The 15,833-nt window shown below is 41.4% G+C and overlaps 1 protein-coding gene across 4 annotated transcripts in view; it reads left to right on the top strand.

The window, feature by feature from the left end:
- Positions 1-15,602, top strand: part of LOC112105892 (MAP3K7 C-terminal-like protein) — a 71,233-nt gene extending 55,631 nt beyond the window's left edge. For all 4 annotated transcript variants that reach the window (XM_026651446.2, XM_024198888.3, XM_024198883.3 and 1 more), the window contains 2 exons: positions 1,825-1,940; positions 15,112-15,602. In XM_026651446.2, the coding sequence (XP_026507231.1) occupies positions 1,825-1,940; positions 15,112-15,292 (297 nt within the window). In that variant the 3' untranslated portion in view covers positions 15,293-15,602. The remainder of the gene's footprint in view (positions 1-1,824; positions 1,941-15,111) is intronic.
- The last annotated feature ends 231 nt before the right edge of the window (positions 15,603-15,833 follow it).

Genomic DNA, 15,833 nt, shown 5'->3' with positions numbered 1-15,833 from the left:
TCTGTCCTCATTCCCTTGGATGTCCTGAGGAATGAGGAACTCTCTCTCTGGGGTTCTGACCTCACCTGAACTCAAAGCTGTTTCTTAAAAACAACTTGTTCACAGCAGTATTGTTATAAATGTCTTAATTTAAACTGTCAGAACTCGTAGTATTGAAAATGAATGTTTGTACATCCACATTTCTTAAAAACTACATACCACTTACAATTAATTCAAATGGCCTGCATCACGTCAAGCATTTTTCTTCATTAAGGCACATCTGAAAGAGACTCATTATTAAGTAAAAACCCTTTTGTTCTTTCTCTGTAAGTAGATTTAATCAAAACTATGCTTTGTAACTTTAGCTACAGCAAAAGATTTCAGAGTCAGGAATAGGAATAACCGAAGTACCAGTGCGCTGCCATTCCTGCCATAGTCACTGAAAGCATATTCCTCCCTAAATAGAAGAGTCCAAATAGAGCAATGAGGGGTAGAAATAGATTCACTTTTATTCCAGAGGGCAATTGGATGCTCCTTAGCAGGACAGTAGAAGAATTATTTTTAAATGTTTCCTTTTGATTTAAACAGGTGGCATGATCATGTTATGTGGCGTTCATGTGCAGTTGATTAATTCATGGCTACCAATTTAAAAATATTAAATTTCCTACAAGTATTATGGACAAAGTGTGAAGCTCATCTCTGATGTCTGAATTAAGTTGCATTTTTTTAGAAGGAGCAATACCCATCAACCTCCACTTCCCCAAATTGTACTTTCAACACGTTAGTTTTAATTCTTTATAGGAGTCTCAAGGTGGGATATTTTTATTTGCTGTATTTACAATAGTGGATTTCCAAAGTTTGCATTCTTCTTTTAAAAACAACTTGCTGTACTAATATAGGGACTGCATAGAGTGAAGTCAGTGGCAAAACTCCCATTACTTTCAATGGTGAACAATTGGGTCCTATTATCTGAATACTCTTAAAGAAGTGTTTTCATTGTCCTCATAGTTTTGCACTTCTACAGCACCTTCCATCACTGGAACTCAAAACACTTCACAAATATTAGTGAATTAAGCCTCACCTCAGCCCTTAGGTAAGTACTGTCTGTTTCCTTTTGCAGTTGTGAAAACTGAGACACAGAGAGAGAAATTTGCCCAAGGTCACATCAAAGGCTGTGGCAGAGATGGGATAGAGGCTAGGGTTGAAATTCTGGCTCCCTGGAAGTAAATTGCTAAACTCGGTCCCAGATCTTCTGGCTGACAGTGGTGTTCTTTAACTATAAGACCATGTTCCATAAAGTGGGGGGGGGGAGGGAAGCATGTATATGAAAACAAAACTAATTAGCCAATGGTTCCTCGGTGTACCCTTTTCTAATCTTATAGGTGTTTATGTTTGAATTAGAGCTCTTCCCACCCTCAACTCAAATTAATTTTCTGCTTGATTCTGCAGTGAAATTATAAATACCATGTTTTATATTGTGGTGTGGATATAACTGGTGCCCCAGATTTAGCATTATTACTTCACTGTATCTGACGAAGATGTTGTATAGGGAGAATATCCTTCTTCTAATCCAAATTTCACTGATGGCTTGCATAGGTGGCAAGGAAAATTATGAAAATACTTGAAAGGTTAAAAAGTTTATGTTTACATGTGACAGATGGGAAATAACAGTAATAACATTTGGTCTGGTCCTGCAGTCCTTGTAGTAAATAGATGTTTTCCCTAAATAAGGACTACAGGATTGGACCCAAATCATATCTTGGTTTTTAAATAGGCAAGATTTCATTTCTAATGTTTGTCACATGCAGAAGCATTAGATTATTTTTTTTCCTTCTGTTTATGAAGCCTCTGCCTCCTTGCCATGACTCTACGGAATCTATGGAGGTGTTCAAACAGCACTGCCAAATAGCAGAAGAATATCATGAGGTCAAAAAGGAAATTGCACTGCTGGAAGAAAGAAAGTAAGTAACTTTTCTCCAAAGAAACCTCAGTATTTACTTATACGTTCAAAGGAAAAGAAGTGTAATTTGCATGAAGAAAAACTTTCATAATTATTTTAAAATTACTACAGAACCATTCACATGGAATATGATTTCTAGGTTAGTGAAGGAAAAGTGGAAAATGCTGCCAGAAGTAGGTATTAAAGAAAAATGGTATTTTTGTTTGAGTAAAGAGACTAAAAGAGTAAAAGTTTGAGTAAGGAAGCTAACATTCAAGATCTTGATCTATAGAAATCCTTCGTAATCTAAGCCAGAAGGTCTTTGTGACCCTATTCCCCTGCCTGGGACAACTGCAATTGGACAGAGCAGGCCGTCTCTCTGTCCTAAGGTTCGGCCATGACCAGGACGAGAGCAGAACTTTAACTGTTCAGGGCTCTCAATTATGCAACTGTCCACTGAAGGACATCCACCAGAATCCCTTTATTGGCTGCTTTTAGGACACTGTATGGCCTTATTCACACATACTTGCACCAGTCTAAACTAGTGCAATCCCCTGCATAGACACCCTTATTTCAGTTTTAAGAATGATTTAGTTCTGTATAGCTTAAATTTGTTTTTAATTAACTTTAGTTAAATCTGTGCAAAAACAGTGTGGACCCTCTGATTTGTAGTTTAATTTAAGGTGTGATTTTAAACTATTGCAACCTTGCATGTAGACAAGCCTTCTGGAAGACCCATTTATTATGGCATATCTACCTTTGACCATTTTTTCGGTCCCTCTCTGTCCAGTTGTTTTGTGTTTCATTTCTTGACTACTCCTTTTCTTTTTCTGTTTTCCTTTTGCCTGGCAGGGTGGTTTGCCTGAGTTACATTAAGTTTATTCTCTTGCCTGACCTTTCTGATCCATTTGATGGTTTATTCTCACTGGCTCCATCCCTTTTATAGTAATGGTTTGCATTGACTTTATGGCATGGTGCTCAGTTGTTGTTCACCACAATTATATAAACAGATTAAACCAAATTTTTTGACGCTAATTGGATTCTTCCAGGGTGTAGTTAATGTTAAATCAAATGCCAGACATTGACAACCAGAATGATTCGACATTTTCAGTGAAGAGCAAAAGAGTGAGAATAATTCAGTTGAAAATAATACTCTAAGTAGATCCTTAATCTACTGTACTTTCCGTTTCTGTTGTATGATATTTGGATTTTATTTTAACAAAAGGCCAGCCATCCCACAGAAAAAGCCCTTTTTGTTGTAGCTGTGTTTCACCAAGCCTTGGATTGGGGTGGAGTCAGAGGTAAAAAGCTAATTCAAGAGATACATCCTTCTTTAACAAACAATTAATTCTGATGCTATGGGACTTTGGATTTTCCTCAGGGCAACAAAAGCATAATTTTCTGCCTCAATTACCCCAACTCAGGAGATTCCTTTTGAAGTCATGTAAGAAGGTGAGATGATCAGAGACCCAACTGTAAAAAAAATGTTAAGATTTTAAGCCCCAGACCTGCAAGTGGGTCCAGATGAGTGAACACCTGCCCTTCTTGCAGAATCCCCTGTAAGGATGCAGGTATCTGCCATCAGAGGGCAATCATAGGACTGGGGCCTCAGTTATTACCTGAACAAACTTCCTACTAGCAGGGATTTTTCTACTAATTCCAATGATTTTTGCAGCAATTTCTTATTTTTTTCCTCCTGCATTAAGCCATACAGGTATTTTATTGTCTGACAGATATGATTGCTAGCTGAGGCCAGCTGAGAGAGCTATGATATTAAGGATACATTCCAGAATGTGGTCCTTTATGTACTGTTAGAGGCCATAGTTTGATCTTTAAGAATTGTTTTCAGAACAAATGATAATTTCTGTTTTGAGACAAATTGGTTTTTGTGCATAGGTCAGGTAGGGACTGTTTGGCATTAGTAGTTGGTCAGGATGTACCACCAATGTCAGTATATTGAAAGTATATGTAGGGTAGGAAAAGCCATATTCTTTGTATCTGCCATCAAAGGGCAATCATAATGGGCAGAATTCAAATGAAGTCAGAGCTGTGCCCATTTACAGCAGATGTCCCAACTTTACTACAAAATATTATCAAATTTTAACCTTCCTTTTGTGGAAATGTGGATTCATAATAGTGTAATATGCCAGGTAAATATAATCCTTGCTTGTAAATATTGAATACAGTAAACTGATAAATACACACATGATTTCTCCCTTTTATTTTAAACAAATAGTAACTTGTGCAATATTCTTCTTCCACTCAGTTCACATTTTTACTGAGGCCAAGAGATCTTATGTTAGATGGCTACCCTGCCAGCATTCTTAACTTCCTCTCCACAGATTAGTTTATCTGTGGAATGCAAAGGTCAAACACTACCTGGCAACACATACTGCCAGGAAGCCTGATGATACAAAACTCTGTGTTCAAAGTATTGAACAAGATGATAGTCTGCTCTAAACAGAATACTCCACATTGTTACTTCTAAAAAAATATTTGCAGACCAGTAAAGATCACATGGTAAATTAGCGCTATTGCACAGATCAGAATTTATCAAGGAGGGAACTTAATCATATCATAATGATATCAAAACAATCATAAGCATAAATAGATGTCAGTGCCACAAGCACATTTGAATAACTACAGCTGAAAAGGATTATTTTATAAAATGCTTTCTTTATAACTTTGTTTACATACCAAAGTGACAGATGCCTTAGAAATATGGTAGATAAATAATGTGTAATTTGTCTCTCTTGCCTTCTCTTCTTTCCAGGGACCTAGAGCAAATGCAGGGCAGTTAACAATCTTGGTTTGCACTTTTGTCCTGCATGCTAGCCCACCAGCCAGTGCTAAGAAGTTAGCACCAGCTGGCGTGTCTCTTTTGGCCTCCTGTTGCTTAGGGGCCCTCTCCTGGCTGCCTTCTCTTCCTGCCCTCAGACCCTCTTCCTTTGCAATGTGCTTTTCGCTACAGAATGCAGGGGAGGCAGGAGCACAAAGCTATAAAGGGAGGTGGTGAATTGGACTAACACTGACTGCTGCACTCCACAGCAGGAGTCTTTTTGCCCCGTTTTCTTTGTGGGAGAGGCAGATAGTAAGAGCACAATCCATGGTAGGTGTGGGAGCAATGAACGCAGTTACCTCATGAGGAAGAGGGAGTGAGAGAGAGGGATAGGATGAGGGGATCAAAAAATGAGAATTATAGGGTAGAACAAAGGGCAAGACTGGTGGGAGAACATGCTGTAAATGGGCACAGCTCTGACTTCATTTGAATTCTGCCCATTTACACCAGCAGAGAATTTGTTCTGATATGTTGGGCAAGGGACAAACTCAACCTGAAATGGAAGAAGAGATAGAAAAGGAAGAAAGGGGTGTGGAGGCAAGAATACACCACACTTAGATCAGTGAATGTAATTTAATTTATGTTCCTGTAACTTCTTATATTTCCATGACAGATGTGTTAGATCTCTAATTTTGGGTGAAAGGGATAGGATGGCTGGTTATTTTGGGCACTTATTACATTACTATTACTAGCTAATGACCCTGGATTATGCAGTTAAATATTAGAGTTGTCTTGGTTGCTAGCTATATTTTGTATTATTAGCTCTGGCCACTTTTATCTTTTTCCTCCCCCCAAACAATTCTAACACATGCCTGGAGTAAATGTGGTCTAGGATTGTCCCTTTTCTGTGCCATGGATACCTTTTCACTTCCTTTCTTCTATGTGTATTGTAGTAGACCCCTAGTTGAGGGTATGCTTATGCCCTGATTTACACGTTAGTTCACTCTCTCTTTTTCTACCACCTCACCCCCGTCCCCACCAAAAAAAAGAAAAAAAATCAGAAAGGCTGCCTGCTTACACAAACCTTTTATGTGGTATAAACATTCAGGTGAACTGGAGATGGGGGATTTCCATGCTTTTATTAGTGTTCATCCTCATCGCTGGATACTGCTAAACCACCCTTGACATAGATGATTACTGGCACATTAAGAGAGTTCAGAGAAGCAACACTTAGCAACTATTTTCAAAAACAGTTTGCCCGGGGAACATAGGAATTCCCATATTGGATCAGTTTAGTAGTCCATGTAATCGATTTTTCTGGCTCCAGTAATGGCCAGTACCAGCTACTTCAGAGGAAGAAACTCTGCAAGGACATATTTATGGGATAATCTGTCCTTAGGGAAAGTTTCCTTCTAATTTCCCATAGTTAGAGGAAGGTGTATGTGCCAAAGCATCTGGGTTTATATCCCTCCCACAAACCTTGATTATTTTTTTAAAAAATTGCTGTTATAAGTTCTGGATATTCTTAGTAGCCATGTGAGGCTTAGCCATTGCCTACTCTGCAATAAAACACCTGCACCTGGCCCGTGTCAGCTGACTCAGGGTTGGGCTTCAGGGCTCTGAAATTGCAGTGTAGTCATTTGGGCTAGATTCCAAATTCAGGGACCCACCCCCTGATGTGGGGTCCTGGAGTTTGGACCAACCTGAACATCTACACTGCAATTTTATAGTCCTGCAGCCTGAGCCTGAGTCAGCTGACACAGGTCAGCTGCAGGTGTTATATTGCAGTGTGGACATACTCTAAATGTCTGATCCTCTTAGTCTCAGTGATGACAATGTGTTACACAGACTAACTGTGTTGTGTGGTTTTGTTTTTTTTAATCTATTTCCTTTGATTAGTTTTGCATGTCACCTTTCAATTTCATGGAACGTTTTCTTAGTCTTGTAATACAAGAGGGGGAGAATAGAAGCCCTTAAATTACCTTCTCTATGCTGTTCTTTATTTTATATGCTTTTATCATGGTCCCACTTATTCATCTCCTTTAAGATAGTCCCAAACTTTTCAATCTTTCTTCATAAGAGAGTTTCCCTGCTCCTAATCATTCCTGTCACTTATCTCTGAACCCCCTCGTACTTCAGTTTCCTTTTTAAAATCTGACCATTACTGCAGTGTTTCAGATGAGGCCACACTATTGAGTTATAGAATGGCAATTTAATTTCTATATTAATTTCCATCCTATTCCTTATGCATCCTAACATCTTGTTTGCTTTCTTTGACTGCTGTTGTACATTGAGCAGAGGACTTCATTGATACCTGTGGATGTTCCTAAAAATGCTGTGTAGCCCAAACCCACCAACCTCCTATTCTGACGATTGCTCAGTTTACCCAGTTTAGGCCTTATTCTCCACTCACTTGCACCTTGTGTAGTTATTTGCACTTGTGCAAAAAGGTTGTAAAACACTACCAAATCAGAGTGGTATGCTGGCTTCATTTAATCCCAAAAGACTCTTCAGCTTGTCCTGCCATGCTGGTCAGTGCTCAGATGTGCTAGGACTACACAGCTGAAGCATGCTGTAAGTGGCATGACCACAGGCTCTGCCTTTATAGCTTAAAAACCAGATTGTTACTGGTCCTTGTTCGAATATCCTTCCCAAGCAGGAGCCAGCTCATTGCAATCCCTGCACTCTGTTAGTTCCCCCTGAGATGAGAACATGGGCAATGTCCCCACCTTCCCCCCAAACTGTAAGCCTCAGGCGGGTGCAGAATTTTCCCCTCACGTGTGGCCCCCTTGGCCTGACTGGAGCTGCCCCCCCCGCCAAATATAGAAGTCAAACTACGCCTATGGGTCAAAGCAGCCCCAAAATGTTGAATGAGGAGGTAGAACTGTGGTCCTGCCACCAGCCAGCAGACGTGCATGCTACATCTTCCTAAGGGGTGGCACATGCCCCTGTAACTCACATATCCAGAGGCATAATCCTTCCTCATCCTCACACAGGAGAGGGTGGGGGGGAGCGACTGCACCACTCCCATGAAGGGGCAATGCCTACAAGGTACATTCCACCCCAATATCTGATGTTTTTTTATTTGTTAGAAATAAGCTAGCAGAATTTGCTTGTATTTATTATTTATTCAGAATGAATTAAATAAAAAGGCACCTGTGCTCGCCACAAAAAGAGCCTTTACTGTGCAACACTGGGGGGGTGAAAATAATTTCATTAAGGCTCTGCCAGTTTCTTTAATTTGTCTTTTTGCTACTGTAAGACATGCATTTCATTACATTTTTACCATGTAAATCATGCTTTTCATAGAAAAAACAAAGTGGACATTGAAAAAGGAAACTATAGATTCCCTCATAGCCTCAAGTGTCTTAGCAACGGCATTAGAAAATGCTTTATCAATTATGTTAATTTTTAACCAAAGTGTAGCTGCTAAAAGAAAACACAGATTAAAAAAATGCTAGAGCTATTTATTAAGCATCCATAACTAAGGCTAGATGGTGCAAGAGCTTATTGTGGTATCCTTCAAACTCTGAAAGCTTAGTTCAAATCCAGGGTTAGGTCACAAGCAAAAATTAGTAGGTGGTCTCAGCCTTTTGTGGTCTCAGCATTGTAAGCCACACCATTCATAACATTTAGCAGTTCCCTAGTATTCTAATCTTAGGCCTTTGTAACAGGCTGATAGTGTTTGCCTGAAACATTACCCTACTCTAACAGGTGTTGATACTGACAATAAAAGAATAAGTTCTGCTGACTCAGAGGCAGGCGATTCTTTATACTACTTGAATATAAGAGAGGTGCAATTGGCTTTCTAGGAAAGAGGATCTAAGGTGTGGGCTGAGCAGTGAGGGAAGGAGCATTAGACACAAACTGTGGAGAAGGTTTGAGGTGATCTTGATTATCTGTTTTTTTTATTACTTATTATTTAATAAAGCCAAACCCAGGAAGGGGTTATAGTCTCTTGGTTCTGTTTGTAGAGCAAGTTGGAAAAAGTGCTTGCTCAGAGTCTCTTTTGATCCAGGTTTTGCAATTCAGGATTGATATTGATTTACAGATTTGTGCAAGTTTGTATAGTGTCTGCCTGCACGTCCCCTGGCTTGAGGCCAGCTACGTATTGTTGGTGTCTGACTTTCATAAGTACTAACATTTTTTTATCTAAAATTTGTCATGGATTTAAAATCCTTTACCTGCTGGTGCTGAAAAGCAGTGAAATTAGATTCTGGTTACTGATTGCTTACTTTATTCTATCTCTGTTTAGTGTAACTGCATAAGTATAAGAAAAGTAATGAAGAATAAATCTGAAGTAATTTACCTGGAATATTCATAAATTAGGAAGTGGTAGCTTGAAAAAGCTCAAGCCTTCAGTCCAGCATTGCACCCAATGGAATAAGTGGGAAGACATTCTGAGGAAGACCTCAGCTGGCCCCAAGTGATGAAAATCATGGAAAGGAAGTTTCATGTCACTAAATTATTAATACAGTTAAATTAATACAAACTGATTCCTCTTAAATTTTTTTAGCTATTACTCATTTGCACTTGATCCTTAGGCAGGCAAAATTCCTGTTGATAGCAGCCTAGTAAGAAATATTCTCTTCAACTCAACTTTGGCATTTAAAAAAATAGTTGTTCCAGTACAGGATAAGAAAAGAGGAATGAATTAATCAATAACATTCTGCTTTTTAACAAAGAATATGATCTGGTTAGCAAGGGGAAGTTATTCCATATTATGCTATAAGATTTTCCTGTATGAATAAATTGAGGTACCTTAAAAGGATGCTGAGGGAAGAACAAAGAGAAAGAAGACAATGGCCCCAGATAAGGACACCGAGTACAGACTTGTCCCCCACAAGTTGCTAGCATTGTTTTGCCCAGACTGGGAGCTAACTGCTCACAGGGCTATACATGCTTAAAAAGTTACTTAATCTGTGAGAAGCAGGATGATGAAAAGGACAAGGCAACTTTCAAAAGAAACTCTTCCTGAAGCAAGGGGTTGAACTGGTTGGTGAGTTAAGGGAACAGACTATGCCAGCCAGCCCCTAGTTGGACTTGGAACGTGTCTTAGGCCATGTCTGCACTACAGAGTTAAGTCGATTTAAGTTTCATCGACGATCATAAACTGCTGTAATTACATCGCTTGTGCATGTTCACACAACGCTCTTTCTGTCGGCGGAGAACATCCACAGTTGGTGCTCTGGCACTGAGAGAGAGAGCAGTGCACCGTGGGTAGCTAGCCCACTGTGCAAATCGCCAACTTCTCCCACTAGGAGTTCTGGGAATGGATCACAGTGCATCATAGGGGTGGGATCACCGCCCCATGATGCAGTTTTCTCTGTTCCATGATTCCAAGGACTTCTGACTGTATTTCACGCCGTTTTTCAACTGCATCTGTAAACTTTGCATCTGCCATTTCTGCCTGAAAGCATGGATCCTGCACTGATCACCTGACTTGTGATGAGCTTTGTGAACACAAAGAGGCTGATCCTGCAGTATTTCATGAGCTGTGAATCTGAACAGGAATCCGTGGTGCCTGCCCTGCTATGTACCATGGAAAGAAACAATTCAAAATTGATGTTGGCATTCATCGAGCAGCTGCATCCGGTGGACTATCACTATTGGGCTCGGGAAACAAGCACCGAGTGGTGGGATTGGATTGTGATGCAGATATGGGATGATGAGCAGCGGCTGCATAACTTTCATATGCGCAAAGCCACCTTCCTTGAACTCTGTGTGGAGCTTTCAAGGACATGAAAATGAGAGCTGCCCTAACGGTGGAAAAGCATGTGTTGATCACTGTGTTGAAGCTGACAACTCCAGACTGCTACCAGTCAGTTGCCAATCAGTTTGGAGCTGGGAAGTGTGCAGAGCCATTAATCACCTTCTGCTATGAAGGACTGTGACTCTGAGCAATGTGTAGGAAATAGTGGGTGGCTTTGCGGCAATGGGATTCCCTAACTGCGGTGGGGCGATAGATGGCACACACATCCCTGTTTTGGCCCTAGACCATCTTGCGATGGAGTACATCAACAGAAACGGCTATTTCTCTATGGTATTGCAAGTGTTGGTGGATCACCAGGGTCGTTTCACTGACATGAGTGCAGGGCGGTCAGGGAAGGTGTGTAACGCAAGCATCTTCAGGAACACTGGCCTGTATAGAAAGCTGCATGCAGAGACTTTCTTTCAAGACAAAAAGATTCCAATAGGGAATGTGAAAATGCCCATAGTGATCCTGGGAGACCCAGCCTACCCCTTACTCTCATGGCTCATGAAACCATACACCACAGCCATTAGGAGCGCTTCAACAACTAACTCAGCAAGTGCAGAATAACCAAGAATGCCCGTCTGGCAGATGAAAGGGTCACTGGCGCTGCCTTTTTGGCAGGTTAGACCTCAACGAGGAAAGTATTTCCAGAGTCATAGCAGCCTGCTGTGCTCTGCATAATATTTGTGAAACCATGGGGGAAAAGTTTGCCCAGGGGTGGAGCTCTGAGGTGGATCACCTGGTGGCTGATTTTGAGGAGTCAGACACCAGGACTATTAGAGGGGCTCAGTGGGGGGCTATTCGAATCAGGGAGACTTTGAAGCAGCATTTTGACAATGATCCCCAGCAATGTGTCTTTCAGTAATGAATTGAGCCAAGCATTGTTTACTTGCCACATTGAATGACCCCTGTAATGATTCCTGCCTGAGCATTAATTGTAGTCTGCAAATGTGGCGATTACCACTGTGTATGAATTTCTGTTGCAACCACCTTGCATAGGTCACAAATAAAGAAACACTGAATTTGTAAGACTAAATTTTTATTAAACAGCAATGCCCAGATTAACATTTCTTACAAGGGACATGACAGTGAGCAGCACTCTCTGAAGTGAGGATCTCACAGCTGGGTGTAAGTCCAGATTTCATTATGGGAGATGTCCCTGCGGGTGGAGTGCCAGGGGTACCGTGGCAGGCCAGGAAGTGCAAGGAATGTATGGGGAGAGTTTGGGAAGAGCATGGAAGGCAGGGAATTGAGCACTACAGTGCAGTCAGGGACCCAAGCATCTCTGTTTGGTCCTCCGTGAGCTTTATTATCTGCTCCTGACCCTGTATTATCCGCTCCTGGCCCTGTCCCCTCTCCTGGCTATTCATTTCTACTTTTTGTTTGTCTCTCACCATGCTCTGTGCTCACTATCAGCCTGATCTGACAATTGCAGCACTTCATGAAACGTGTCCTCCTTACTCCTCCTCATTTGCTTCCTTATCTGATGGAGGTGTTCCGCTGGTGTGTAGGAGCTGGCCCTCAAGCACACATCTGCAGAAGCAAAAGAAACAGTACACAAAGTCAGTATTGTGTGTGCACTCACTGTCTTTGAGAAAGAGGTGTATGTAACTTTCATTATTAATTTTCCTTGACAAGCACGCACTAAACAGAGCACTAAACATGGTGAGTTTGGCCGGGGGGATGTGGGGAGGGGATGGTGGAAAGGGTCTGGGTGGTTTCAGAAGGGGATCAGTACAAGCGCCTAAGGACACTATTTTGAATACTGGCACCGTTTTCCACAGGCGGGGGCAACTGAAGCTGAAATCACACTACTGAGGGTAACCAAAGATGCAGGGGTGCATTTCCTGCATGCGTGCGGCTTCCAACAGGTTCTATATGCTGCTACCTGTGTGCTGCTTTGGTGCCTCCAGAAGTAATTGCCAATTGGTGCAGCAAAGTTTCCTACAACAGGGGAAGAAACAAAGCAGTTCTGCCAAGGAACCTTCGGCAAAGGATTGTAGCGTATCTGCAGGAAAGTTTCCTAGAGATCACTATGGAGGATTCCCAGGAGATCTTGGTGTGCATTAACAAACTTTTCTGCAGCGCCCCCACTGCGTAGCTGCACAGGGGAGCAAGAAGCAGATGAAACAATACCAAGTGTTGTTAATTTTAATCTCTTCTCCCATGTGCACCATGTAACAAAATAAAGGACACCTCTAGCTCATATAACCATGCACTATCAAAGCAAAATGAGTACTTACCGGAGCTCCCCTCTCTTGCTTCAGGCACACTAGAGCCGGACCGCTGTGACTGGGTAGATCCCTCTGGAGTCAAAAAGAGGTCTTGGCTCACCTCGCCATGCCACAGGACAAGCCTGTTGCTTGTTCCACATCATCCTCCAACTTGACCTCCTCATCCACAACTTAGTCTTTGGGAATGACTCCACTGGCCGCAGCCTCCAGTCCCCTCAAAGTATCCCTGGGGCTCTTGGCGGTGAAGGTGGGGTTGCTGCCGAGGATGGCGAGCAGCTCCTTGTAGAAGTGGCATGTTTTTGGCACCGCACCAGAGTGACGGTCGACCTCCCTTGCTTTCTGGTATGTCTGCCTCAGCTCCTTGATCTTAGCATGGCACTGCTGCATACCCCTTTCGTGCCCCTTCCCATCCATGCCACGGGCAATCTGCTCGTAGGTGTCAAAGTTCCTATGTCTGGATCGGAGCTGCAACTGCACAGCCTCCTCTCCTCACAGACCCAACCAATCCAGCAACTCCTGTGTACACCAGATGGGAGCATGTTTGCTGCGGAAAGCCAGCATGGTTGGCTGGGAAGATGTGATGTGAGCTGTCCAGGCCAAGCAAACAGGAAGTGGAATTTCAAAAATTCCCAGGGCTTTAAAGGGGGAGGAGTGCAGGCCTCTGTACCTGGCTGTAGGGCAGCAGAGTAGAAACTGCTTACCAAAGCGGTCATGATGGGCATTGTGGGACACCACCTGGACTCCCCTTAGGGCGACGTAAACAAGCACAGTGTCTACACTGACAATGTGTCACTCTAACTTTGTCTCAAAAAGCTCTGTGCCGCTCATCAAGGTGGTTTTATTATGTTGGTGTAGCAGGAGAATTAAATTGGTGGAAGGAGAATTGTGTGTACACCTCCACTGTTTTGTCAATGAAGCCTGACTTTTGTTGACAAAACTGTGTAGTGTAGACAAGGCCTTAGTAGTGTCATACAGTAGAATCTTATAACTTTACATACAATGTTCCCATACATATTTTACCAGTACAATAATGATCAGCAAATTATGAGTTTTCAAATGATGCCTCTTCAAAGGCATACTTGTTGTACAAAATTTATCATAGTCCTGTAAAAGGGGTGAACATTGGGGTACAGACCGTCACACCTCCCCCTTACAAAGCTGTGGCTAACCCAGAGGCAGTTGGTCAGGGCCCTCTTTCCTGGACATGGCATCTGCTGCCATGTTGTCTTTTCCCTTTATGTGCACAATTTCCATATCAAAATCCTGAAGAGGCTCCAGTGTAGAAGCTTGGAATTTGAGCCTTTAGGTTTGTTTAGCCTAATCAATGACTAATGATCTGTTAAGACCCTGAATTTTCTATTGAACAGGTAGGGCCTGTTCTTTTGAACAGGATAGTTGCTTAACTGCCCACACTATAGCATAGCATTCCTTTTCTATGACAGACTAATTCTATTCAGTTGATGTAAATGTTTTGCTTAAGAAAGCAATTGCGTATTTCATGTTATTCTCCCCTGTTTGCATCAGCACAGCACCCAGACCAACGTCTGATGCATCTTTACACAGTTCAAACATTTTATCAAAATCAGGGCTAGCTAGAACAGACTTTTCAGACAAAATGTTCTTTACCTTATCAAATCCTTCCTGGCATGCTTTCATCCAACCGACTTTGTTTAGCTTGGTCTTTTTACATAAATCTGTGATGGCAGAGACAATGTCACCAGAACCACACACAAACCGCCTGTAATAGTTTACCAGACCTAGAAAGACTGGATTTATTTTTTGGTTTGGAATATATGCCAATTTACAATAGCTTCAACTTTCAAAGCATAGAGATGTTTGACCTTCCCCTACCCAGTGTCCCAAATAAGGAACTCTGGCTACTTCAGTTTTACAGAGGCTTTTATAGAGGCTTTTATAGTTAGGCCTGCCTCTTTGAGTTTTGACAGCACAGTTCCCAAGTGTTCTTTGTGATCAGCCCAAGTGTTACTAAATACTGTAGTGTCATCCACACATGCTCTTGCAAAGGTCTGTAAACCATTTAACGCTTGGTTTACCAGCCTCTGGAAGGTGGCTCCAGCATTAATTAAATCAAATGGTAACACTGTGAACTCCTAGAGTCCTATATCGGTGATGAAAGCAGATTTTTTTCTGTGCATCCTCATCCAAAGGGATCTGCCAGTAACCTTGAGTTAAATCAAAAGAATTGAGATATTTAGCTTTGCTTAAAATGTCCAGTATATCATCAGTTCTACGCATGGGATATACATCTGGTACTGTAACAGCATTACATTTTCTATAATGAACACAAAACCTTATAGTGTTGTCTTTCCTAGGGACCAAGACCATAGGTGATGTCCAAAAGCGTATCCTGGGTAATGGCACTTACATACTTCAACTTTTATCTTCCTGTTTTCTTAATCCTCAGAAAGGAGCTGATTGCCAGACTGGAACAGGCAGAAAAGGAGAGCATGGATGCTGCTCAGCTGACTAAGGAATATGCAGAACTGACAGAGGAGAATCGGACATTGAAACTGGCTCAGACGCAATGTGCAGAGCAACTGGAAAAGCTTAGAATACAATACCAAAAGAGACAGGGCTCTTCATAACTCTCAACTAACCAATAAGAGGCAGTCAAATCCAGTCTTTGTTTTGTGCTGGCCAAGAGGTTTTAAAAAAAGGTTCTGTTGTAACACTTCACTAGAAATACAGAATATATAAAAGTCTATATTTGATTTAATGCTTGCCAGCCGGTAGCTTAATATAATGGATATTTTATTTCAAGTAACATAATTGAAGCTAATCTAGCCCCATTGTATGTTCTAGTAGATCAGATTTCTTTTCTAAAGATATTTCTTCCAATTTAAGAAGATATGGACACACTAGAAACTGATATAAATAGTCTCTATGTTGGGAGTTGGACCATGCTAAGACATACAGCAGGGGCAGTTTTAATATATGGAACACTGGAACACACTCGTGCTTCTATTTTAGTTTAGTTTTCTTTTTCGTTTTTATTTTTTTCATGCCTAAAATGTTTGGAAATTGTCCTAAATCTAATCTGGCTGTGTCTCAAGATTATGCTCCAGGTATCTGGCATGTTGATAATGTCAACTTTAGGTTGTTTTATAAATTCTAAAAGATTGCACA

The sequence above is a fragment of the Terrapene carolina genome, unplaced genomic scaffold (genome assembly GCF_002925995.2).
Source record: "Terrapene carolina triunguis isolate 2854851 unplaced genomic scaffold, T_m_triunguis-2.0 Scaffold30, whole genome shotgun sequence".
In the NCBI taxonomy this organism is placed as follows: Eukaryota; Metazoa; Chordata; order Testudines; family Emydidae; genus Terrapene; species Terrapene triunguis.
The sequence above is the reverse complement of the archived record's forward strand: the minus strand, read 5'-3'. Positions and strand labels throughout refer to the sequence as shown.